General features: G+C 44.2%; 1 protein-coding gene across 6 annotated transcripts in view; it reads left to right on the top strand.

Moving 5' to 3' along the window:
• Positions 1–26,391, top strand: part of LOC132828247 (DNA damage-regulated autophagy modulator protein 2-like) — a 103,871-nt gene that overhangs the window by 38,667 nt on the left and 38,813 nt on the right. For 4 of the 6 annotated variants that reach the window (XM_060845218.1, XM_060845216.1, XM_060845214.1 and 1 more), the window contains 2 exons: positions 5,509–5,576; positions 16,805–16,947. In XM_060845218.1, the coding sequence (XP_060701201.1) occupies positions 5,552–5,576; positions 16,805–16,947 (168 nt within the window). In that variant the 5' untranslated portion in view covers positions 5,509–5,551. Of the gene's footprint in view, positions 1–5,508; positions 5,577–6,533; positions 6,615–16,804; positions 16,948–26,391 lie in introns of those variants that run through there. The other 2 variants (XM_060845217.1, XM_060845219.1) reach the window with 2 other exon arrangements.

Below are 26,391 nucleotides of genomic sequence, written 5' to 3'. Positions count from 1 at the left end.
CTGAGAAGTGGCAGATGGAGTTCAACCTGGAAAAGTGGGAAGTGATTTATTTTGGAAGGTTGAATTTGAATGCAGAATACAGAGTTAAAGTCTGGATTTTTGGCAGTGTAGAGGAACAGAGGGATCTTGGGGTCTAACCTCACAGATCCATCAAAGTTGCCACCCAAATTGATTGAGTTGTTAAAGTGTATGGTGTGTTGGTTTTCATTAGCAGGGGGATTGAGTTCAAGAGCCGCAAGGTTACGCTGCAGCTCTGTAAAGCCTTGGTTAGACCACACTTGACATATTGTGTTCAGTTCTGGTCGTCTTATTATAGGAAGGATTTGGAAGCTTTAGGGAGGGGGCAGAGAAGATTTACCTGGATGCTGCCTGGACTGGAGGGTGTGTCTTATGAAGAGAGGTTGGGAGTTAGAGCTTTTCTCATTGGAGTGAAGAAGGATGAGAGATGACTTGGTAGAGGTGTACAAGATGATGAGAGGCTTAAAGTGGATAGCCAGAGACTTTTTCCCAGGGTGGAGATGGCTGTCGTGAGGGGGCTTAATTTTAAGATGATTGGAAGTTTTAGAGAAGATAGGTTCTTTACACAGAGAGTGGTGGGTGTGTGGAATGCACTGCCAGCAGTGTAGTAGAGTCAGAGACATTAGGGACATTTAAACGACACTTGAATAGCACATGGGTGATAGTAAAATGTAGGGTATGTAGGTTAGTTTGATCTTAGAGTAGGATTACAGCTCGACACAACATCAAGGGCCGAAAGGCCTGTACTGTGCTGTACTGTGTTCAATATTCTATGTATTTAATGAGAATATAGTTGGCTTGGTAAGTAAGTTTGCAGATGATATCAAAATTGGTGGTGGAGTGGTTAGTGAAGAACGGTTTCTAAGAGTACATGAGAGCTTGATCAGATGGGCCAATGGACCAAGGAGAGGCAGGTGGAGTTTAATTTGGCTAAATGCAACATGTTGCATTTTGGTGAGATAAACCTGGGCAGGACCTACAATCCCCGGGGCCCTACCATTAACCGAGAGACCTCGGTGTACAGGTACATACTTAGTTGAAAGTGGTGTCACAGGTAGACAGGGTGGTAAAGAAGGTGTTTGGTCTGCTTGACATCATCGGTCAGAGCATTGAATAAAGGAGAAAGTGAGGATTGCGGATGTTAGAGAGGCAGAGTTGATAAAGCGTGGCGCTGGAAAAAGCACAACAGGACAGGCAACCTCTGAGAAGCACGAGAGTCGGCGTTTTGGGCAGAACCCTCCTGGAAAAAACATTGACTCTCGTACTCCTCTGCTGCCTGACCTGCCACACTTTACCAACATTGAGGGTCAGAGTTGGGATGTCATGTTGTGATGAGTGGTTTGTGTGTGATTAGATTCGATTCCCTACAGTATGGAAACTGGCCCTTCAGTCTAACAAGTCCACACTGACCCTCTGAAGAGTTACCCACCCAAACCCATTCCCCTACCTTATGCTTACTCCTAATGCACCTAACACTATGGTCAGTTTAGCATGGCCTATTCACCTGACCTGCACATCTTTGGACTGTGGGAGGAAACTGGAGCACCTGGAGGGAACCCACGCAGACACGGGGAGAATGTGCAAACTCCACACAGATTGTCACCTGAGGTAGGGATCGAACCCAGGTCCCTGGCACTGTGATGCAGCAGTGCTAACCACTGAGCCACAGTGTGGAATGAACTTGCTGAAGTAATGGTGGATGTGAGAACAGTTACAATGTTTAAAAGACATTTGGATAAGTACATGAATAAGACGTGTTTGGAGGGATATGGGCCAAGCTCAGGCAGGTGGAACTAGTTTAGTTTGGGATTATGATTGGCACATACTGGTTGGACTTCAAGAGTCCGTTTCCATGCTGTATGACTCTTTGTGGCTGCACAAGACATTGGTGAGGCCACTCTTGGAGTACTGTGTACAATTCTGGTTGCCCTGCTATTGAAAGGATGTTATTAAACCAAGAAATATTTGCAACAATATTATCCTGAGAGGCATCAACAAGGTGAATAGCCAAGGCTTTCCCCCCATGGTAAATGTGTCCAATATGAGGTTTAAGGTGAGAGGGAAAGGATTTAAAAGGGACCTGAGGGCAGCATTTTCATGCAGAGGGTGGTGTGTATGTGGCATTAGCTGCCAAAAGGAAGTTGTAAAGGCAGATACAATTAGAACATTTAAAAGACATTTGGACAGATGCGTGGATAGGAAATGTTTAGAGCGATATGGGGCAAATGCAGTCAAATGGGAATAGTTAAGTTTAGGAAATGTGGTCAACCGAGACAAGTTGGACCCGAGGGGCTGTTTCCATGCTGTACGATTTTAAGTGACAAGTAATGTTTTTGCCACAGAAACGCTGAACAATAATTATCTCCAACAGGAGACAATCTAACTATAGTCTGTTGGCAGTCAGTGATATTATAATCACTGATTCTCATGCTATCAACTGTCTGGGAGTTGCTATTGACCAGAAACTCAACTGGATTCTCCACATAAACACAGTGGCTACAAGAACAGGTCAGAAGGTAGGAACACAGCAGGGAGTAACTCACCTCCTAACTTCACAAAGCCTGTCCATCATTAATAAGGCACAAGTCAGGAGTGTGATGAAATAATCTCTGCTTGCCTGGATGGGTGCAGCTCCAACAACACCAGAAGCTTGACACCATCCAGGACAAAGCAGCCCTATTGATTGGCACCACATCCATAAGCATTCACTCCCTCTCCCACTGACACTCAGTAGCTGTGTACTCTCTCCAAGATACACTGTAGAAATTCACCAAAGATCCTTAGACAGCGCCTTCCAAATCCACAACCACTTCCACCTAGAAGGACAAGGGCAGCAGATGCAATGGAACACCAGCCCCTGCAAGTTCACCTCCAAGCAACTCTCCATCCTGACTTGGAAGTATATCACTGTTGCTGGGTCAAAAATCCTGGAATTCTCTCCCTCACGACATTGGGGATCAACCTGCAGTGGTTCAAACGGTCAAATCACTGCTACCTTAAGGGCAACTAGGAACATGCAATAAATGCTGGTCTAGCCAGCAAAGTCCACATCCCATGAATTAAGTTCAAAAATGCTGAAGTTGGCGAGGCTAATTAAGGGGAGAGTTAAAGTCAACCACCTTACTGTGGGAGAGGAGTCACCAGACCTTTCTGGTAAAGATAAGAGGAGATAGTGATAATGTCACTGGGTGAATAGTCCAGAGACTATTTAATGTTTTGTGGATATGGATTCAAGTTTTACCATGGCAAATGGTGAAATCTGCATTTGATTAACATTTGGAATTCGAAGCTAGCCTAATGGTTATTTTGTAACTGCAGTCATTGTTTTGGTTCCTTTAGGGAAGGAAACTTGTGTCATGACCTGGTCAGGTCTGTGTGTGACTCCAGACCCACAGCAATGTGGTTGACTCTTAACCGGCTTTCTAGGTGACTCCAGAGGACAATCCATTCAAGGGTTACTGGGGATGGACAACAAATATCAGCCTTGCCAGTGATTCCCATTCAATGGGCTGAAGGGCCTCTTCTGTACTGTATGATCTATGTTTCCACAGTGAAAGAGCATTTTTGAATGAGAGTTTGTTATCATCATTATTGAAACAAGCTTTTCATTCCAGTTATTGATTGAATTCTATTAATTAATTGAAATTTAAATGTTAGGATTTGCGATGCTATGATTTGACTCAGTGGTAGCGTGCAGTTGGTCATGCAAGTAGCTTGTCAAGTTTGAAACAGAAAGGATTGATGAAGGTTGAATTTCTCTATGAACTTTGAAAGAACATACAATAAAATACTGTATAATAGCAGTGATCAGAATTAAAACTGATTTAAAGGGCAGCGGCTTCTCTAGTCTTGGTGAAATTAGCTCTGGTGTAGAAGGCAGAATCATGGTGCAAGGCTATTTCAGACAGATGGGTAGTGTAGAATGAGAGTTCCCAGGGATTGAGCATGAAATTGCTGCTATTTCTGGTACCAATCAAAGGCCTGGACGTGGGTATAAACAGTGTAATTTCCGAGTTTACATGTGGCACAAAACTTAGAAATGTTGTAAATGATGAGGAGGGTAGTAAGAGTTCAGGAGGTTACGGACAGACCGAGAGAAATGGGCAGATGTGGCAGAAGTAATTTAACACCATGTCTACGAAGTGGGACAATTTAATCTCAAAAGATGTGGATAAATGGACTAGCTTTATAGGGCATACAACTGGGACATCTGGGGCTGTCCACCTACAAATCTTTGAAGGGGGGAGTGAAAGTTGAAGTCTGTTTAAAACAAGCGAGATGTGTGGAAGCCTTGAACAGCGGGTTTGAATTGACATAGTGGGCAAAATTGATGATGACCACTGGGTGAGATGGTGGAGATTCTATTGACCAGTCACTGTTACTGTGATCCCCCTAGAGCAGCGAGTCTGAACTGGTTTTAAACACCACACTATCAGCCTCTGAGCTTCAAACTTCACACCACCTGGATCTAACAAGATGTGAAACTTCAACATCTGTCGGTGCTTAAAATAATCCTGAGGCATGTGACTAACGAAAACTTTTCAGTACACACAAATTCTCTCTTCTCAATGATGCAGATTGATGAGACCCTTTCTGCTGGCACAGTACGATGCTATAATTACCCAGTGTAATAAACTCCTCATAGCTGGTGTTGGAATGCACACTGGGTCACTGGCTGTTGGAAGAACTGGGCTGTTATAATGCGGTCTTAGGCTCAAATGTTGTACACTGTGTGCACAGTCTGTTAAAGGCAACAACAATAAAACATGGCAGATGCTGGAAATCTGAAACCCAAACCAAGCTGAGAATGCTCAGCAGGCCTGAGGAGACAGAGTTAGTGTTTTAGGGCAAAATGTTTAATCAGACCACACTCTTAATGAGACTGGAAGGTTTGAGTTATAAGGAGAGGCTGGACAGGCTGGGACTTTTTTCCCTGGACCATAAGAGACTGAGGGGTGACCTCCTACACATTTATGAAATCATGAGTGACATAGATAAGGTAGATAGTCAACAACTTTTCCCCATGGTCTGGGAATGTAAAACTAGAGGGCATAGGTTCAAGGTGAGAGGGGAGAGATACAAAAGGATTCAGTGGGGCAATTTTTTTCACAAAAGGTAATGAGTGAGTACAATTTTATAATTTTAAGAAACTTTTTGGACAGGTAGATGGATGGATATGGATCAAATGTGGGCAAATGGGACTAGATTGATTGTGAAAACTGGATAGCATGGACAAGTTGGGCAGAAGGGCCTGTTTGAATGCTGTAAACCTCTATGATTATATAATTTGCTAATTATTCTGGTCCTGTTAGTTTGGCTGGACAACATACTGCTCCCCTACATTGGTGGTCCCTATAAGATGCATTTGAAGGGATGGTTTTTGTTTAGTGTTGCACTAACAATTATCCCATCAAAAGAGTTTTGTGTCTCTGTCTAGCAGCAGTTTCAGTTGGAGCTAAGTTCTTACCACCTTATGTTTATCCCTCACAGTGACACTGGCACAACTCCACCTGAGCGATGTGTGTTTGGGATCATGTTGAGTATCTCTGCCTTCCTGGGTAAGGACTGAGTGTTTTCTTCATTAAAATTCACTCGTTTAAAGAGTTCTCAGGTGCTGTCATTCTGCATATTTTAATTGGAACTTCGAATGATAATGGAGGTGGGATGTGTTGAATCCTTCTAAATACTCCCTTACTAATGAAAGGTCAATTTACTTTTATCTACCTTGTAATGAAGGGAGATTTCACCACATTTGTTGATTGTTTGTGTTTTTTTTAGTCCCCTCACTGTGCTGCTCTGATGCTTTGGGGGCACTGATCCTGTCAGAAAGGAATGGGATTATGGCTGCAATGTTTAAATCTGTTCACTATGACTGATGATATTCCCTTGAGGATAAGGTGTGATGATCCATGTGTGACCACGTGTGAAGGATAAACAGAATTAATTCAGAATCGTCCAGTTTGTGGGCTTCAGATTTCATGGTAATACCCACAGGATTGTTTGCCCTTTTTCCTCGCTGCTAACTTTTTATGCGTTCGTGGGATGAGGGTATCACTGGCTAGGCCAACGTTTATTGCCCATCCCTAATTGCCCAGAGGGCAGTTAAGAGTCAATCACATTGCTGTGGGTCTGGAGTCAGATGGAGGCCAGACCAGGTAAGGGTGGTCGTTTCCTTCCCTAAAGGATATAAGTGAACCAGATAGATTTTTCCAACAATTGACAATTATTTAATGTTCATCGTTAGACCCATAATTCCGAATTTATATTGAATTCAAATTCACCCTCTGCTGTAGCAAGATTTGAACCTGGGTCCCCAGAATATTTCCTGGGTGTCTGAATTAACAATCCAGTGATAATACTACTAGGCCATTGCCTCCACTCTGGTCCCCCCCTTACTTTGTGCTCCTCATCACCAGGAAACAAACTGCGTCCTGGCCTCCTCAATAGCAGTGAGGAACTGCCCATTCTGTCTGCCCTCTACTGAGCATGTTGGGTCCCTTTGTCCTGCAGGAGGAAGTTCAGATTCGTGACTACTTTGGGGAACCAAAATTCTAGGCGAGGGATCATGGAAGGACTTCCAGAATGGAGTCTTCATAGTAAGGCCAGAATTATTATCATATCATATATGACCATCTTATTACAACGTTTTGATTATGCACCTGATAAACTGCTCATTGCGGGTGATCAGCTCAGATCTTTGAAGTTTAAAAAGTGATGTAAAAGAGGGACAGATGTTTTTGGAAAATATGCAGGATTTGGTAATTCATACATGAGCAAAATACTGCACATGCTGAAATAAGGACAGAACATGCTGGAATACTCAGCATTTGTGATAAAAACAGAGTTAATGTTTCAGGTTGATGACCTCAACTGAGATCCAGCAGTAGCGTCATCGAAACCTACAGCATGGAAACCGATCCTTGGGTCCAACTAGTTCATGCAAACCAGATATTCTACATTAATCTAGTCCCATTTGCCAGCCTTTGGCGCATATCTCTCAATCCTTTCTATTCTAATACTCATTCCAGATGCCTTTTAAATTGTAGCAGCCTCCTCCACTTCCTCTGGTAGCTCATTCCATACATGCACCACCCTCATGAAAAAATTGCCATTTGGTCCCTTTTAAATCTCTCCCCTCTCTCCTTCAACTTATGCCCTCTAGTTTTGGACTCCCCTACCCCAGGGAAAAGACCTTTATCTATTTACCGTATCCATGCCCTTCAAGATTTTGTGAACCTCTGTAAGGTCACTCCTCTGCCTCCCACACTCCAGACAAAATAGCCCCAGTCTATTCAGGCTCTCTATAGCTCAAACCCTCTGACTCTGGCAACATCCTTGTACATCTTTTCTGAACCCTTTCAAATTTTACAACATCCTTCCTATAGTAAGGAGACCAGAATTGCATGAAGTATTCCAAAAGTTGCCTTACCAATGTCTTGTACAGCTGCAACATGACCTCCCAACTCCAATACTCAATATTCTGATCAATAAAGACAAGCATATCAAACATTGCCTTCACTATCCTATCTACCCATGATTCCACTTTCAAGAAACATTGAACCTGCACTCCAGGGTCTCTTGTTCAGCAACACTCCCCAGGACCTTCTATGCTTCATGGTAAGTTCTGCACTGATTTCTCTTTCCAAAATGCAGCACCTCACATTTATCTAAATTAAACTCCATCTGTTACTCCTTGGCCCATTTACCCATCTGATCAAGATCCCTTTGTACTCTGAGGTAACCTTCTTTCCTGTCCATTACACCACCAATTTTGGTGTCATCTGAAAACTTAACTAGCTATACCTCCTATGTTCACATCCAAATCATTTATATAAATGATGAAAAGCAGTGGACCCAGCAGCTACCTTGTGACACACTGGTCACAGGCCTCCAGTCTAAAAGACATCCCTCCACCATCACCCTCTGTCTTCTACCTTCAATTCAGTTCTAGGACATAGAACATAGAACAATACAGCACAGAATAGGCCCTTCGGCCCACGATGTTGTGCCGAACATCTATCCTAGATTAAGCACCCATCCATGTACCTATCCAAATGCCGCTTAAAGGTCGCCAATGATTCTGACTCTACCACTCCCACGGGCAGCGCATTCCATGTCCCCACCACTCTCTGGGTAAAGAACCCACCCCTGACATCTCCCCTATACCTTCCACCATTCACCTTAAATTTATGTCCCCTTGTAACACTCTGTTGTACCCGGGGAAAAAGTTTCTGACTGTCTACTCTATCTATTCCTCTGATCATCTTATAAACCTCTATCAAGTCACCCCTCATCCTTCGCCGTTCCAACGAGAAGAGGCCGAGAACTCTCAACCTATCCTCGTACGACCTATTCTCCATTCCAGGCAACATTCTGGTAAATCTTCTCTGCACCCTCTCCAAAGCTTCCACATCTTTCCTAAAGTGAGGCGACCAGAACTGCACACAGTACTCCAAATGTGGCCTAACCAAAGTCCTGTACATCAACAACATCACTTCACGACTCTTGAATTCAATCCCTCTGCTAATGAACGCTAATACACCATAGGCCTTCTTACAAGCTCTATCCACCTGAGTGGCAGCTTTCAAAGATCTATGTACATAGACCCCAAGATCCCTCTGTTCCTCCACCTGACTAAGAACCCTACCGTTAACCCTGCATTCCGCATTCTTATTTGTTCTTCCAAAATGGACAACCTCACATTTGGCAGGGTTGAACTCCATCTGCCACTCCTCAACCCAGCTCTGCATCATATCTAAGTCCCTTTGCAGCCGACAACAGCCCTCCTCACTGTCCACAACTCCACCAATCTTCGTATCATATGCAAATTTACTGACCCACCCTTCGACTCCCTCATCCAAGTCATTAATAAAAATTACAAAGAGCAGAGGACCCAGAACTGATCCCTGCGGAACTCCACTTGTAACTGGGCTCCAGGCTGAATATTTACCATCTACCACCACTCTCTGACTTCGACCGGTTAGCCAGTTTTCTATCCAATTGGCCAAATTTCCCTCTATCCCATGCCTCCTGACTTTCCGCATAAGCCTACCATGGGGAACCTTATCAAATGCCTTACTAAAATCCATGTACACGACATCCACTGCTCTACTCTCATCCACATGCTTGGTCACCTCCTCAAAGAATTCAATAAGACTTGTAAGGCAAGACCTACCCTTCACAAATCCGTGTATTCTGTATCCAAATGGCTAGTTCTCCCTGTATTCCATGTAATCTAACGTTGCTAACCAGTCTACCGTGAGGAACCTTGTCGCTTGTCTTACTGAGGTCCATATATTATCACATCCACTGCTCTGCCCTCATTCATCCTTTTTGTTACTTCTTCAGAAAAACTCAATCAAGTTCATGAGACACGATTTCCCATGCACAAAGTCATGTTGACTATCCCTAAATGGTCTTATGCCTTTCCAAATAAATGTGAATCCTGTCCCTCAGCATTCTGCCCAACAGCTTGTCCAGCACTGATGTCAAGGTCACACGTTTGTAGTTTCCTGGCCTTTCCTTAGCACCTTGCAAAGTAGCACCACATTAGCCAACCTCCCGTACCTCGCCTATGACTATCAATGATACAAATATCTCAGCGAGGGGGCTGAGCAATCATTTCCATAATTTCCCACAGAGTTCTAGAGTACACCTGATCAGGTCCCCTATGATTGATCAACCTTTTATGCATTTAAGATATCCAGCAGCACCTTCCCTGCAATATGGACAATTTTCAAGAGGTCAGTATTTATTTCCCCACATTCTGTATCTTCCATATCCTTCTCTATAGTAAACACCGATGCATAATATCTCCCCCATCTCATGTGGTTTCATATGTAAGCTGCCTTGCTGATTTTTGTTTAAGGGGACTATGCTCTCTCCCTTTATCCTTCTTTTCAAAAGGGTTAAAGTAAGTGCATAAAACTATCATTTTCCAGCCCCTTTCAATTCTGAAAAAAACATCTTACTAAGTTATTACTATGAATCTTGTATATGGTACACATTACCTGCTACTCCATGTCAATAATTAAGGGAGTGAATGCTGAAGGTGTTGGATGGGGTTCCAATCAAATGGGCTGCTTTGTCCAGGATGGCCTTAAGCTTCTTGAGTGTAGTTGGATCTGCGTTCATCCAGGCAAGTGGGGAGTATTCCATCATACTCCTGAAATGTGCCTTGTAGGTGGTGGGCAGGCTTTGGGGAGATCAGAAGTTAAACTACTCACTGACCTGCCCTTGTAAGCACAGCATTTACGTGGATTGGTCCAGTTCAGTTTCTAGTTCAGAGCTGTTTGAGAGTGCTATTGGTCAAGCTGCCTCTGTTTCTGAAGAAAGAGAGCTCTGCACCACCTTTTTTATCCTGCCCCTGAAGTTGAAGGTAAAAGGGTGAAGGGGCCCAATGCTGCTGGCTGGGACAGGCGGACATGTGAGAGCTAACTCATCCATTTGTCTCTTAACTAATCATTAGGGTGTCCCCTTAATCCACAATTCAACCTCCAGGTCCCAAACATTATTAATGCTGACCTTGCCTTTTAGACCCTTCAACCATTTTTCAATCCCTGCTTGACCTTCCCACTTCCACCTACCAACAGACTCCTATCCCCAGGCCAGTGTGATGTCTGACCCATCACTGACATGTTGCTGCCTTAATCACTGCGGTCAGGAAGTGGAAATGTCACCCTCCACCCGTTTCAGGCACCTGCACCTCACACCGTGGGCGGCACGGTGGCACAGTGGTTAGCACTGCTGCCTCACAGCGCCAGAGACCTGGGTTCAATTCCCGCCTCAGGCGACTGACTGTGTGGAGTTTGCACGTTCTCCCCGTGTCTGCGTGGGTTTCCTCCGGGTGCTCCGGTTTCCTCCCACAGTCCAAAGATGTGCGGGTCAGGTGAATTGGCCATGCTAAATTGCCCGTACCATTAGGTAATGTAGGGGTATGGGTGGGTTGCGCTTCGGCGGGTCGGTGTGGACTTGTTGGGCCGAAGGGCCTGTTTCCACACTGTAAGTAATCTAATCTAATCTAATCTAAAAAATACCTCCCCTTCTTGTAGGCTCCGGAAACCTCTGGCAGAAAGGACTGGAGGCTGATGGGAATGAGTGGGCAAAACTTACCGGATAGAGTATAATGTGAGAAAATGTGAAGTCCACTTTGATATAAAGAAAATGAAAAGCAATACGTTTTAAATGAAGAGTTTTCAGAATGCTGTACGGAGGGATCAGGGGCCCATGTGTGAATTCTACAAAAGTCGCTATGCAGGAGCAGCTTCGGAGACAAATGGAATTTTGGCTTTTCTTGGAAATGGGTGGAGTATAAAAGTAGGAAAATTTCCTTCAACTGTGTAGGCCAGTGGTAACGCTGCACCCGGAATATTGTTCTCTTTTATTTTAAGGAGGGAAAGGCTGGTATTGGAACCAATTTAGTGAAGGTTCAGTCAGCTGTTACCTGGGAAGCATGTGAGGAAAGGCTGAGCAGGTCAGGCTTTTATTCGTTTGGAGTCTAGAGGAATGAGCATTCCTCGGGAATATTCTCCAGAATAAAACAAAGAACTGGGGATGCTGGAAATCTGACACAAAAGCAGAAATTGCTGATGAAACTCAGCAGGTATTGAAGGAGAGAAAGCACAGTTAATGTTTTGAGACTAGTGACCCTGAAGAAGATTCTGGGGAAGGGTCACTGGACTCGGAATGTTAACTGCGCTTTCTCTCCACAAATCTACCATACCTGCTGAGTTTCTTCAGTAAGATTCTGATGGGACTTAATAGGTTGAATGATGAGACGATGGTTGTGCGTAGGGGGATCTAAAACTAAGTACAGAATCAAATTAAGAGTTAAAACAGAATTTTTTTTCCACTGAGGTCGGCTTTGAAATTCTCTGCTCAGAAAGGCTGGGTAATTGAAAGCTGAGTTCAACATCCTTTTCATCATCAAGGAAGTTGATCATCATCTATGGGACTTAGGCCAGAAATTGGAGTTGAGGTCACAGTTACACAGCTCTGAATAACAGAGCCGGCCTGATGGGCTGAACAGCCTCCTTCTGCACCTGTTACTTATGAGGATTGATGAAGATTTCAGTTGCAGATGAAATGATGCAGCCGTAATGTTGGGCAGTGTTTCCGAGGTAAAAATAGATGATTTCATGCTGGTGTGAATATGGGGAAAGGGCTTTTAATTAGCAGATTGTTAACTAACACATGAACCCAGAACAAGAGAAGGGCACTGGGCCCTTTGAGCCTGCTCCATACAGTCATGGTCATACAGTATTGAAACAGACCTTTTAGTCCAGCCAGTCCATGCTGACCATAATCCCAAACTAAACTATTCGCACCTGCCTGCTCCTGGCCCATGTCCCTCCAAACCTTTCCTCTTCATGTACTTACCTAAATGTCTTTTAAATGTTGTAACTGTGCCTATGTTCACCACATCCTCAGGAAGTTCATTCCACATATGAATCACCCTCTGCTTTTGTTTTTTTAAACAAAAGCCTCTCATGTCTTTAAATCTCTCTCCTTTCATCTTAAAAATATGCTCCAAAGTCTTGAAATTCTCTATTCCAGAGAGAAGACAGTACTGCAAAACCTACCTGTACCCTTCATGATTTTATAAACCTCTCACCTCTCCACCTCCTACGCTCCTGTGAAAGAGGTCAGGCAGGTCAGGCTGGAACATGAGAGAGCAACAAATGTCTGTTGGATTAAATTGTATCTATCTTAATGCAAGACAGCTGACCGGTAAGACCGATGGAACTCCGGGCGTGGATAGGTACGTGGGACTGGGATATTATAGCCATGACAGAAACACGGCTAAGGGAGGGACGGGACTGGCAGCTTAATATGCCACAGTACAGGTGCTTTAGGTGGGACAAAGGTGGTGGAAAGAGGGGAGGAGGAGTTACATTTTTGATTAAGATGTGTATCACAGTAGTAGTCAAATGAAGTAACTGAAGGATCATCCAGTGAGACTTTGTGGGTGCAGCTAAGAAATAAGGGGATGGTGACGTTATTGGGATTGGACCATAGGCCCCCAAATAATCAAAGGGAGTTAGAGGAAAAATATGCAGGGAGACTGGGGAGACTTGCAGGAGCAATAGGGTGGTCATAGGTGATTTTAATTTTCGTAACATAAACTGGGGTCTGCCGGAGTGTTAAAGGCTTAGATGGAGTGGAATTTGTTAAGTGTGTTCATGAAAGTTTTGTCAAGCAGTATGTAGAAGGCCCTCCTTGGGAAGGGGGCAAAACCTGACCTCTTGCGAAATAGGGCAGGATGGGTGACCGCAGTGACAACAAAGAATGAAGAAAATTTACAGCCCAGGAACAGACCCTTCGGCCCTCCAAGCCTGAGCTGATCCAAATCCACTGTCTAAACCTATCGTCTTAGTCCTAAGCATCTGTATCCCTCTGCTCCCCACCTACTCATGCATCTGTCCAGACGCACGTTAAATGAATCTACCGTGCCTTCCTCTACCACCTCTGCTGGCAACACGTTCCAGGCACCTACCACCCTCTGTGTGAAGTACTTGCCGTGTGTATCCCCCTTAAACTTTTCACCTCTCACCTCTCACCTTGAACGTGTGACCTCTTGTTATTGAATCCCTCACCCCGGGGAAAAGCTTATCTCTATCCACCCTGTCTATACCCTTCATGATTTTGTAAAACTCAATCAGGTCCCCCCTCAATCTCCTTTTATCTAATGAAAACAAACCTAACCTACTCAACCTCTCTTCATAGCTAGCACCTTCCATACCAGGCAACATCCTCGTAAACCTTCTCTGCACCCTCTCCAAAGTGTCCATATCCTTTTGGGAATGTGGCGACCAGAACTGTACACAGTATTCTAAATGCGGCCAAACCAATGTCTTGTACAATTTTAACATGACTTGCCAGCTCTTATACTCAATACCCCATCCAATGAAGGCAAGTATACTATATGCCTTCTTGACCATTCTATCCACCTGTACAGCCACCTTCAGGGTACAATGGACCTGAACTCCCAGATCTCTCTGATAATTGACTTTTCCCAAGGCTCTTCCGTTTACAGTGTAGTTCACTCTGGAAATAGACTTCCCAAAATGCATCATCTCACATTTGCCTGGACTGAACTCCATGAGAGTGGGGGAGCACTTTGGGGCCAGTGACCATCGTTCTATTGGTTTCAAAATAGCTATGGAGAGGGATAAAACTTCACAGGTTCAAATTCTAAACTGGGGCAAGGTGAATTTTGATGGCGTTAGACAGGAACTTTCAGGTGTTGATTGGAATAATTTGTTTGCAGGCAAAGGGACCTCTGATAAGAGGCAGGCCTTTGAAAATGATTTGGAGGTGCCAGTGTTGGTTTGGGGTGTACAAAGTTAAACATCACACAACACCAGGTTATAGTCCAACAGGTTTATTTGCTGCTCCTCAAGGACCAAAGTGGACATGTATGTGTAGAACTGTAGGAGATGGGCGAGTTCCTCAATGAGTATTTCTTCTTGGTGTTTACTGTGGAAAAAGACTTGGGGAAGTTAGTGGTGATTTCTTGGGGACAGTCCATAACACAGTAGAGGAGGTGTTGGATGTATTGGAATGTATGAAGGTGGATAAATCTCCTGGTCCTGACCAGATATATCCAAGAGCCCTGCAGGAGGTGACAGAAGAAATTGTGGGGGCACTGTCTGATATTTTTGTATTATCGTTAGCCACCATTGAGGTCCTGGAAGACTGAAGGGTAGTGAATGTTGTGCCCTTATTCAAGAAGGGCTGCAAACAAAATCCTGGGAACTTGTGACCAGTAAGTCTCTGTGGTAGGTGAGTTAGTTGAGAAGATTCTGTCAGATAAGATATACATGCATTTGGAAAGACAGGGTTTGATTAGGAATAGTCAACATGGCTTTGTGCATTGGAGATCTTACCTCACAAAATTTGTTAGAATTCTTTGAAGTGACCATGAAAGTTGATGAGGGTAAGGCAGTAGACATGGTCTATATGGATTTCAGTAAGGCCTTTTGGTAAGAGTCCATACTGTAGGCTGCTCTGGAAGGTTAGGCCACATGGCATCCAGGGTAAGCTGGCAAATTGGATACACAATAGGCTTGATGGTAGGAAGCAGAGGGTAATGAAGGAAGGATGTTTGTCAGACTGGAGGCCTGTGACTTGTGGAGTGCCTCAGGAGACGGTGCTGGGCCCATTGCTGTTTGATCTCTATATCAATGATTTGGATGAGAATGTACAAGATATGATTAGTAAGTTTGCAGATGACACTAAAAGAAGTGGTATCGGGGACAGTGAGGAAGGTTCTCAGAAACTGCAGCAGGATCTTGATCAGCTGGGGAAGTGGGCCACGAAATGACAAATAGAGTTTAATATAGATAAGTGTGAGGTCTTGCATTTTGGAAAGTCAAATCAAGGTAGGAGTTTCATGGTGAATGGTAGGGCCTTAGAGTATCCTGGAACAGAGGGACCTTGGAGCTCAAGTGAAAGTGGAGTCCCAAGTAGACAGGGCAGTGAAGAAGGCTGTTGGCACACTGGCCTTCATCAGTCAGGGCATTGAGTATAGAAGTTGGGAAGTAATGTAGTTTTACAGGATGTTCGTGAGGCCACACTTGGGGTACTGTGTTCAGTTTTGATCACCTTGTTATAGGAAGGATGTTACTAAACTGGAAAGAATGCAGAAGAAATTTACAAGGATATTGCCAGGACTCAATGGTCTGAGTCATAGGGAGAGGTTGGACAAACTGGGACACTTTAGAGTGTAGGAGACTGAGGGGAGATCTTATTGAAGTGTATAAGATCATGAGAGACATGGAGAGGGTGAATGCACACAGTCTTTTTCCCAGGGTTGGAGAATTGAGGACTAGAGGGCCTCAGGTTAAGGTTAGAGGGGAAAGAATAAAAAGGAAACTAGAGGGCAACTTGTTTGCACGGAGAGTGGTTTGCATGTGTAAATGACCAAGTTGAGGTGGGTACATTAACAATTGAAAGCCATTTGGTCAAAAACATGGATCGGAAAGGTTTAGAAGGATGTGGGCCACTTACAGGGAAATGGGTTACGGACAGTTTGGTCGGCATGGACTAGTTTGGACTGAAGGGCTACCTCCGTGCTGTCGGACTCTGACTCTCTATGACTCTAAGTCCAAGCCTATCCAGCCCTCTCCTTATAACTCAAACATCCATTCCAGGCAATATCCTAGTAGATCTCTTCTAACCTGTCTGAACTTAATAATACCCTTCCTATCACGAGCCGATCATAAACAAACGGTGTACTCCAGAAGAGGCCTCCCCAATATCCTGTACAACCTCAACATAACGTCCCAACTCCGATTCAAAGAACTGAGCAATGAAGGCAAGTGTGCTAAATGCTGCCTGAACCACCCTATCTATAGTGACACAAACGTCAATGTATCTGAACCCCCAGGTCTATCATTCAATAAGATCATGGCTGACCTGATCTTAACCTCTGCTCCATATTCCTGCATATCCCCAATTACGGTTTCATCCCCTTGGTCATCACTACCTCTGCCTTAAAAATAGTTAAAGATTTTGCATCCTCTGCCTTTTGAGGAAGGCATTTCCAAATATTCATCAACCTCAGAGGACAAAAAAAGGTTTCCTCATTGCTATCTATTTTTAAGTACCAATAAGGGGATTTAAACTAATGTTTTGTGGCTTAATTCAGGTTTCTGGATGACTAACTCGGCAGCCTGACCACCTCATCACTGTACTTGAATGCACCTTGCCTCTTGAATTGCAGTCAAAGAACTTGAATTTTGCAGTTTGCCCTTGGATATCTCTTGTTCTCTTCCTTTCGCAGGTTTGGTGACGATGTATGTACGATACAAACAGGTAGAGGCTCTAACCCAGGAGGAGGAACGCATCATCGTCCGACTGAATAGGATAGGCCTGTCACTGGGTCTCATCAGCTGCCTGGGGCTGTGCATCGTAGCAAACTTCCAGGTAAAGGTTTCTGTGTGGTTTCTGAGCAGAGTGATGACCAAGAGAAAGGGAAATGAAGGAGTGGCGTGATTGGTTAATCTCCTTCAGTTTTTAACTAAGTGGAGTTAGTCCAGTTTAAAAACTCCAGTTTTTAACTGGAGAGACCTCTCTGGGATTTCTCCCACAAGGGCAATAAATTCCAGACTTTCTGCACTGTCTACATCAAACACTCCTAGGACAGGGACAGTATGGAGTTAGATACAGTGTAAAGCATTGTCTACTAATTTAACCAGAAAGTAAAGGTACCTCTGACTATTTTAATCTGAAAGTAAAGCTCACTCTATTTGTTTTACCCTGAAAGTAAAACTTTCTGTATTCTTCTAAACTGAAAGTAAAGCTCACTCAAAACTGTCCCCATCAAATGCTCCCAGAGCAGGTACAGTATGGTGTTAGGCCCAGAGTAAAGCTTTCTCTACTCTTTAAAGTTGGAAGTATACCTTTCTCTATGCTGTCCTCATCAAACACTGCCGGGAAAAGTACTGTGCAGTGTTAGGTACAGAGTAAAAGCTGCCTCTATTTTCTTTCCTTTTTAAACTGAAAGTAAATCTTTCTCAAAACTGTCCCCATCAAACCCTCTCAGGACAGGGACAGTGCAGAGTTAGACACAGAGTAAAGCTGCCATTAAACACTCCCAGGACAGGGACAGCAGGTTGTTTCAGCTTGCAAAGAATACTTGCTGCATTGGGGGGACTACTGGTTCCTGTCATAGCTAACAAATCTCTGGTGTTATGTTCGTGATGGCCCAGTCACTGTGTTGAAAGCATTAACGTATCACAGTGGTATCAGGCACATTCACTTCACTCATCCACGGCCTTTAACCTTTAGCTCTTTGCTTTTAATTGGCAGTCATTCATGTATTGGTGTAAACAGGTAAATCCTTATCTTCTTTTTCATTAGATATCCCCGAGGAATGCTTCCTATGATTTAATACTGCTCAATTATTCCTGCTGATCACATTGACTATTCATTGAGTGCTCATCCTTCAGCCTTTGGTAGAGTTTGTTCTGTTTAGCCTGGCCAAACCACTTAGTGATGTGTAAGGTAGACGGAGGTTCTGAAAGGTTCTGTATAAATGCCAGTTCTTTCTAATAAAGCTTTGAGACAGAGGAGTGAATTCTTCACCTGATAATGCAAATGATAGGACAGGATTAAAGCGATGAAACAATCAGCCAGGGGATTGAATCATTACCAGGTTGCACAGACAATTGTACATCAGTATTAGCTTACCTAGTGCTACACCTCTCAGTAATCATTGCTCTTGGCCCACAGTATTGACCAGAGCTGCAATCGACCAATATGCTCTCCAAGTTAACAACCGATCTAACAGCTTGATTGAAATTCTTGCACTATTGCAAGGCTATGTAAAATATTGTACATTGTCAGTATTAGCAATTGCCCTGCAATTTGTGCAGAGATGTGGAACTCTCTCCCATCCCTGCTGGGCTGACTGAGCCAGTGACACCTATCATTACAGATTGTGGCTTCCCAACCACACTGACCTACCAACTTGGGCTGGAAATTGTGACAGAGAGAGAGAGAGGAGCCTGTGGAATTCTCAGTCACAGAAATCAGTTAAGACTAAAACACTAAATGTTTTCAAGAAGGAGTTTGATATCGTTCTTAAAGCGTTGTGGGAGAAAGCAGGAACCGGTTGATCAGTTGTGGTCATATTGAATGGCAGAGAAGGCTCGAAGGACTAAATAGGCCTGGTTAAAAACCAACAGAACTATGGATGCTGGAAATTGCTGGAAAAACTCAGCAGGTCTTGCAGCATATTTGGAGAAAAAGCAGAGTTAATGTTTCGGGTCCAGTGACCTTTCCTCAGAACTGTCTATTGCTGGAAATTTTCTCAAATGCCTCCAGTACCCTGCCCTTGGCCAAGTAATATTGCCATCTTTATAACGCCCTGCCTATCAACACCAAGTAAAATGTTTGCAGCCTAAATGCAAGATTCTTCATGATCATTCCCAGGTAAGAAATTCTACATAGCTGAAATAAATAGTCAATCAATTCCACCTGGCCCTCATGCCGATTACTACAATAGACAATAAATCATTGAATCCCTACAATGTGGAAACAGGCCATTTGGCCCAACAAGTCCACACTGACCCTCCAAAGAGTATTCCCTCCCCAACAACTCCACATTTCCCATGACTAATGCACTGAACCTACACATCCCTGAACACTATGGGTAATTTAGCATGGCCGTGTCACCTAATGTGCACATCTTTGGACTGTGGGAGGAAACCAGAGCAAATCCACGCAGACATGGGAACAATGTGCAAATTCCACACAGACAGTCGCCCGAGGCTGAAATTGAACCTGGATCCCCGGTGCTGTGAGGCAACAGTGCTAACCACTGAGCCACCATGTTTGAAGCCGTTTGGGATTGGTTTTAAATGACCCAATGATATTTATGCCTTGTTTGCAGCAGTATCCCAAGATTAATCTTTTAATTCCAGGAGATTCCTAGCCAATCCTGGAGGTTGGGCAGTTTGATCTGTCGTGTGGTTCTGAGTTGGGGGTTGGGAAGGTGAGATTGATAGTTCCTGTACAAGTCCGGGCCATTTTAACTCCCTGACCTCCTTTTGAACTGTCTGCAACCTAATGCCAATGGGAATGATGTCACTGCCAGTACACAGGAGTGGGAGTTGAATTAATAGAGCACAGAAAAGGCCCTTGGGGCCCATTTGAATCTTCACTGACATAACTGCCATTAAAAGTGTACTAATCCTCATTTCCTGCACTTGTCCCATATCCTTGAACGTTATGAGATTTGAAATGCTTATCTAAATATTTTTTAAAGTTTGTGAAGGTTTTCAACCTCCACCATCTTTCCCAGACAGTACATTCTAGATTCCTACCATAGGCTGAGTGAAAAAGCCATTTTCTCAAAGTCCCTCTGAAACTCCTGCCCCTTACCCTAAAACTATGCCCACTTGTTACTGACCCTTCAACCAAGGAGAATAGTTGCTCTCTTATCACTTGTCCGTACCCCATATAACCTCAGTCGTGTCCCCTCAACCTTCTCTGCTCCAAAGAAAACAATCCCAGCCTATCCTAGTCTCTCTTCAAAGCTCAATTTCATCATCCCAGACACAACCTCCTCTGTACCCCCCACCAGTGCTATCCCATCCTTCCTGTAGTGAGGTGAGCAGAATCGCACACCGTATTAGAATTAGAATCCCTACAGTGTGCAAACAGGCCCTTTAGCCCAACAAGTCTGCACCAACCCTCAGAGTAACCCACCCAGACCTATTCCCCTACCTGATATTTACCCCAGACTAATGCACCTAACCTACACATCCCTATGGGCAATTTAGCATGGCCAATTCACCCAACCTGCACATCTTTGGACTGTGGGAGGAAACCAAAGCACCCGGAGGAAACCCATGCAGACACGGGGAGAATGTGCAAACTCCACACAGTCACCCGAGGCTGGAATCAAACCCAGGTCCCTGGTGCTGAGAGGCAGCAGTGCTAACCACTGAGCCACAGTGCCGCCCTGCAGTACTTCAGTTATACCCTGACCAATGCTCTGTACAGCTCCAACATTACCTTCTTGTCTTATAGTCTGTACCTTGACTGATGAAAACAAGTATCCCATGTGCTGCCTTAACTATCCTAAACATATGCTCTGCTGACTTCAGGGATATGTGAATAATTACTTCAAGATCCCTGTTTCTCTAAGCTACTCGGTGTCCTGCCATTCATTACATATTCCCTGATCTTGTTTCTTCTTTCAAAGTGCATCACTTCAAACTTATCAGTGTTAAATACCATCTGCCACTGATCTACCTATCTGCCCAATCCATCTATATCTTCCTGTAACCTGCAACCATCTTCTTTGCTATTAACCACCTTATCAATCTTGGCGTTGTATACAAATTTGCTTAACATTCCCCTCACATTTTCATCATTTATGTATATAATTTTTTTGTGGTACACTGCTGAACACTAGCCTTCAGTCACTCAAACAGCCCTCTACCACTATCCCTTGTGTCCTATTATGAAGCCAGTATCTGATCCATCTCCCCAAGTTTCCTTCAAGTCCATGTGCTTTAACCTTCTCAATCAGTTGGCCACGTGGGACCTGCTCTGAGGTCAGAGCCAGAAGGGCTTGGGAGCTGGTGTGGGGGAAAGAGAGTGGATAGGTTATACACTATAAGGGCATTTCTAGGAGGCCGAGATAGGGTCTCCACTCGAAGCCCAGGGAGACAGTTCTTCTCCACTCATTTGGTGCCATGTGGAGTCTCTTAATGTTCATTCTTAGAACTGTCGCAGCAATCAGTATCAATCAGTCTGCATCTTTCTGGGGCTGGTGAGTCGGGGAGGGGGTGGTGTGCCCTCCCTAAATTCAATCAGGTTGAGGGTATGGATACAAGAATGCAGCCACACCTCTCTTTGCTTCCTCTTTACCCCCACCTCTTACACCACCCCTAACCTCTCATTTCTGAGTTACAAGGCAGGCTGATTTGAATGTGATCACAAGTTGGAGAGCTGTGAGAATGGATTGGGTATGTGACCTGCAATATCCTTCCTGATCAGCAGGGGAGAGTGTGGGAGCACCATATAAACCTCTAGTCTCTCCAATGATCAGACACTGCCTACACATCTGACAAACCATTTAATGAATATTCAAACATCCCAACAGCAAGTGAAGCAGGGTATCTACCTGTCACTTTTGGCCTGATTAAATACCTCTCCCAAAATCAAGCTCCCCATAGAGAGGGTATTAAGTTCCACTCAGAATTTCAGGTTGATGAGAAAGAACCTCTTTCTCAATGTCTGGTTGAATTGATTAATGACTCTGTTTTCTAATTGAACCCCCACAAGTGGAAACATCTCAAAATCCACCCAAACCAATCTCCTCACTTTAAAGACCGTGTTAGGTCATCCATAATTCTTCCCAAGGGCCCCAGCTTTCCTGATATATTCATTCTGGTTTCATCCTTTTAAAAATCTCTTGTATATTCTCCACTTCCTATCTATTCACTCTTTCTATTGAGAAGCATTTGGAATGTAAAATACTGTGCTTTTGCCTTTGGTATCTTTACAGATCCTGATGAATTTCAGAGACATTTTTACTTGAATTGGGAGAGAGGTAGCTTGTGGGTTTTTGTGTGAGATGCTGTGGGCATGTTTGCTTGTGAGCCCTAGATTTGGGAGGCAGAGATTTGGAAGATGGAGGAGCCTACAGTGGGGATGGGGATCTTTTTGTCAGGTACTCAGTAGCATTGAGAAGGAGGCTGCCAATGGGAGCTACCCCCACCTCTCAGTACTGACTTCTTTTTTTTTTCCTTCCCCCTGACCCTCTGCCATCACTCACCGGTGTCTGGGTTCGTGGCAAAATCTGCATTAGCTCTTGCCCAGTCACTTCCATTGAATGCTGTCCATGAACTCAGAATCACAGCATTGCCAGCATGCAGAAGGAAGGCATTTTGGCCTATTATGGTAGGTTCTCCCATTGAACAGATCACTGCAACCAAAAGAGAAAATGCTGGAAAATCTCAGCAGATCTGGCAGCATCTGTAAGGAGAGAAAAGAGATGACATTTCGAGTCTAACAGACCTTTTGTCAAAGCTTAAAAAAAGGGAGAGATAGGGAGGTATTTATACAAGGCTGAGAGAAGCAAAGGTAGTAATAAAGAGGTGATAATGACAGCGCAGAGAGAGATTATAGGGAGCTGTGAATGACCAAGGCTGAAGCCAGTGCTATGTGACAAAATATGTGGGGGATTGTGGTTGGGGGGGGGGGGGGAGAAATGAATGAAGCAGACGCAAAATGGAAAACAGGGGAGAAGGGTACCAAAAGGGGGAAGAGGAGAGGAAAAAGGTGTTAAGAGAGTGGGGAGCGAGAGATAGAGAGACAATCAAGAAATAAGAGGTACAGAACAGTGGGAAAAAAAACTTAAAAAGGATAAATAAAATAAATGAAATAAAATTACGGAGCAGAATGAAAACAGAGGGGTCGAGATGGGATAATCATCTGAAGTTGTTGACTTCAGCGTTGAGACCAGCCGGCTGTAATGTGCCAAGTCGGAAGATGAGATGCTGTTCCTCCAGTTTGCGTTGAGCTTCACTGGAACATTGCAGCAGGCCATGGACAGACATGTGGGCATGGGAGCAGGATTGGGTGGTGAAGTGGCAAGCCACCCAGTCGGCGTTTTGTCTCTCCGATATAGAGGAGACCACATTGGGAGCAACGAATGCAATAGACCAAATTGAAAGAGGTACAAGTGAAACTGCCATTTCTGTGCCTTCTCTTTGCAAACCTGCACACTCTTCATTTTCAAATATTCATCTCACTCCCTTTTGAATGCTTCAGTTGAACCTGTCTCCACCACAGTCTCGGGCAACACATTCCAGACGCTCTCCACTCAGATATAATGGTTATTTTCTTATATTATTTTTGCTTTGTTTACCAATTACTTTAATTCTGTTGGCTCTCATTTTTGATCCTTCCACCAACGGAACACTTCTCAGATGATCATGATCTTCAACATGTCGATCAAACATCTTCCCAAATTTTTTGGCAAATAGTCCCGGCATCTTCAATCTGTCCACATCCCTGGAATTATTCAGTGAATCTTTTCTGCACTTTCTCTAATGTCTTCTACAAGTTCAACATGATCATCTTGGTCTTGTACTCTGTGCTCCTTTCAGTAGAGAGGACTTAGGGAAAATGTTTTTCTTCCATAGCGTGGCAGGGGTTAGTTGAGGTGGGAAGCTTCCTAACCTTTAAAAAGTGCTTGGATGAGCACTTGAATTGCCATAGCAGTCCAAGCGTAGTGGGGTAAGTAGGACTTGTTTAAGTAGGAGTGTATTTTTGGCAGTACAGATTCGATGGGTTAAGACCCTCTTCAGTATGTATGATTCTATAATTGGTAAAGACTATGCTACTGTATGCTTTGTCCTGCCACTTTTAATGACCCATATACATACAGACCCAGGTTGCTGTGCTCTCTTGGAGGAGTACCCATTACTTCACACCGTCTTTCCACATGCTTCTTACCAAAATGAATCCCCTTTCTCCACGTTGAACTTCATCTGCCATTTGCCTGTCCATTCCCTTAACCTATGTTCTTTTGAAGTCCTGCTTTAACCTACACACATTTCACAACATTAACGAATTTTGTATCATCTACAGATTTTGAATTTATGCCCTGTACACTGAGGTCTCTGTACAAAAACTGGGAGTCGTCACACCAACCACTGGCGATCTAAACCTTTCTCCAGAGAGGAAAATATCCATGAACCACTAGTCCTGTCACTCAGCCATTGTCGTATCTCCCTTCATAGATGCTGCCAGACCTGTTGAACATTAAGTTGTGCAGGAAGTGAGTCCATCTGTAGCTCCCAGTAAACCAGATTTTGTAGCTGGCACTGAGAGTACATTCACTGTGGACCATCCACTATGCTGAGCTGATTCAGTGAGGTGCAGATAGAACTGGCATGGGTGACCACCAGGCAGAGTAGAGGCAGGCAGGTAGTGCAGGTGTCCCCTGTGACTGCTCCCCTTTTCAATATATAAACTGCTGGGGGGATGTCTATACAGGAGGAAAACGGTGGGAGACATCTTTGTGGCACTATGGGTGGGTCTGCTGCACGAGAGGGGAGGAAGAACAGCAGCAGGCTATAGTGGTAGGAACTTCAATTGAAGGGAAACAGGCGGGTGTTTCTGCAGCCACAGAGTCTCACTGTGCCTCCCCAGTGCTAGGGTCATGGATGTCACTGAATGGCCGCAGGACAATCTGAAAGGGGAGGGCAAACAGACTAAGATCATGGTACATATTGGTACTAATGACACAGTTAGAGAAATTGATGAGGTCCTGAAACAGAACTTAAGGAGCTAGGAAGTAGATTAAAGAACAGAAGCCAAAGGGTAGTTATTTCTGGGTTACTTCTGCTATGTGTGAGTGAGTATCAGAAAAGGAGGTTAGTTCAGATAAATGTGTGCCTGAAGAGATTATGCAGGAGGGAGAACTTTAGATTTCTGGGAAATTTGGAATGTATTTGGAGGTTGTGGGACCTTTACAAGTCAGATGGGTTCCAACTGAGGAGAAAGTGAGATCTGCAGATGCTGGAGTATCAGAGCTGAAAATGTGTTGCTGGAAAAGCGCAGCAGGTCAGGCAGCATTCAAGGAGCAGGAGAATCGACGTTTTGGGCATTCCTGATGAAGGGCTTATGCCCGAAACGTCGAATTTCCTGTTCCTTGGATGCTGCCTGACCTGCTGCGCTTTTCCAGCAACACATTTTCAGCTCTGGGTTCCAATTGAACCAACATTGTAGGGAGATTTGCTGGTGCTTTTCGGGAGGGTTTAAACTTACTTGCTAGGGGGTGGGATCCAGAGCGAATGTTCAGCGAGGGAGATGAGTGGCAGCAAGTGAGTCAAGGAGGCATCAACATTCCAGGCCAGTTAAGACCCATGGGAGTTTGGCAGGATTGGGTGGTATTTAATGTAAGAGTCTGATGAAGAAGACAGATGAGTTGAGAGCACAAATTAAAATGTATGATGTCATTGCTGGCACCGAGATATGGTTAAGAAGTTTTGCAGCTCAATATTCCAGGATATAGGGTCTTCAAATGACACGGGGAAGGAAATAAACAGCAGGTGTCACACTTTTTTGATCAGGGAATCTCTTACAGCAGTTAGGAGGGGTGGCATCTTGGAAGGCTCCTCAAATGAAGCAATATGGATAGAACTAATGGATAAAAGCCAAATAAGAACAATCACATTGGGAGTGTACTGTAGGCCCCTGATGATCTGATGGAAATAGAAAAGCAAATTTCAGGAAAGTCTAAAAGTAATAAGGCTGCAAGGCAGGGGATTTCAACCTCCCCGACATTAGAGGGAGAGGATTTCTTAGAATACATCCAGGACTTAGACATGCCAGTGTTGGACTGGGATGTACATCAGGTGGTTGTGAAGGAGCAGCACTCTGAAAGCTAGTGCTTCCAAATAAACCTGTTGGACTATAATCTGGTGTTGTGTGATTTTTAACTTTGTACATCCAGGACAGCTTTTTAAGACAGTACATAGAAACCCCTACATTAGAGGGAGCATACTGTAGTAAAAGTTAAGTACTGTACTTAATTTTATGAAACAAAGTTGAGCAAGTGGTGGAAGTTTCAGTGGGGGAGCATAATATCTCCCTCCCTCCTTCCCTCCCCCATCGGTTTCTCTCCCGGTCTGTCTGCTGTGTCCCTGTCTCTGTCTTTGTCTCTCTGCCCGAATGCTCCTGTCCACGGTGAAGTATCCATTTGTTTCTCTGACAGGATCCGTTCTAACCCAGCGTGAAGATGATGCCAATCACCACAAGCCAATTCCCTTCCTGTTGAAGTGAAAATGTTTTAGAATTTTTTCAGGAATTTGAGAGATGCCAAAGGGCAGACATGATCTG

The sequence above is a fragment of the Hemiscyllium ocellatum genome, chromosome 26 (assembly GCF_020745735.1).
Source record: "Hemiscyllium ocellatum isolate sHemOce1 chromosome 26, sHemOce1.pat.X.cur, whole genome shotgun sequence".
NCBI lineage: Eukaryota > Metazoa > Chordata > Chondrichthyes > Orectolobiformes > Hemiscylliidae > Hemiscyllium > Hemiscyllium ocellatum.
This window is presented reverse-complemented; position numbering and strand designations above follow the sequence as displayed.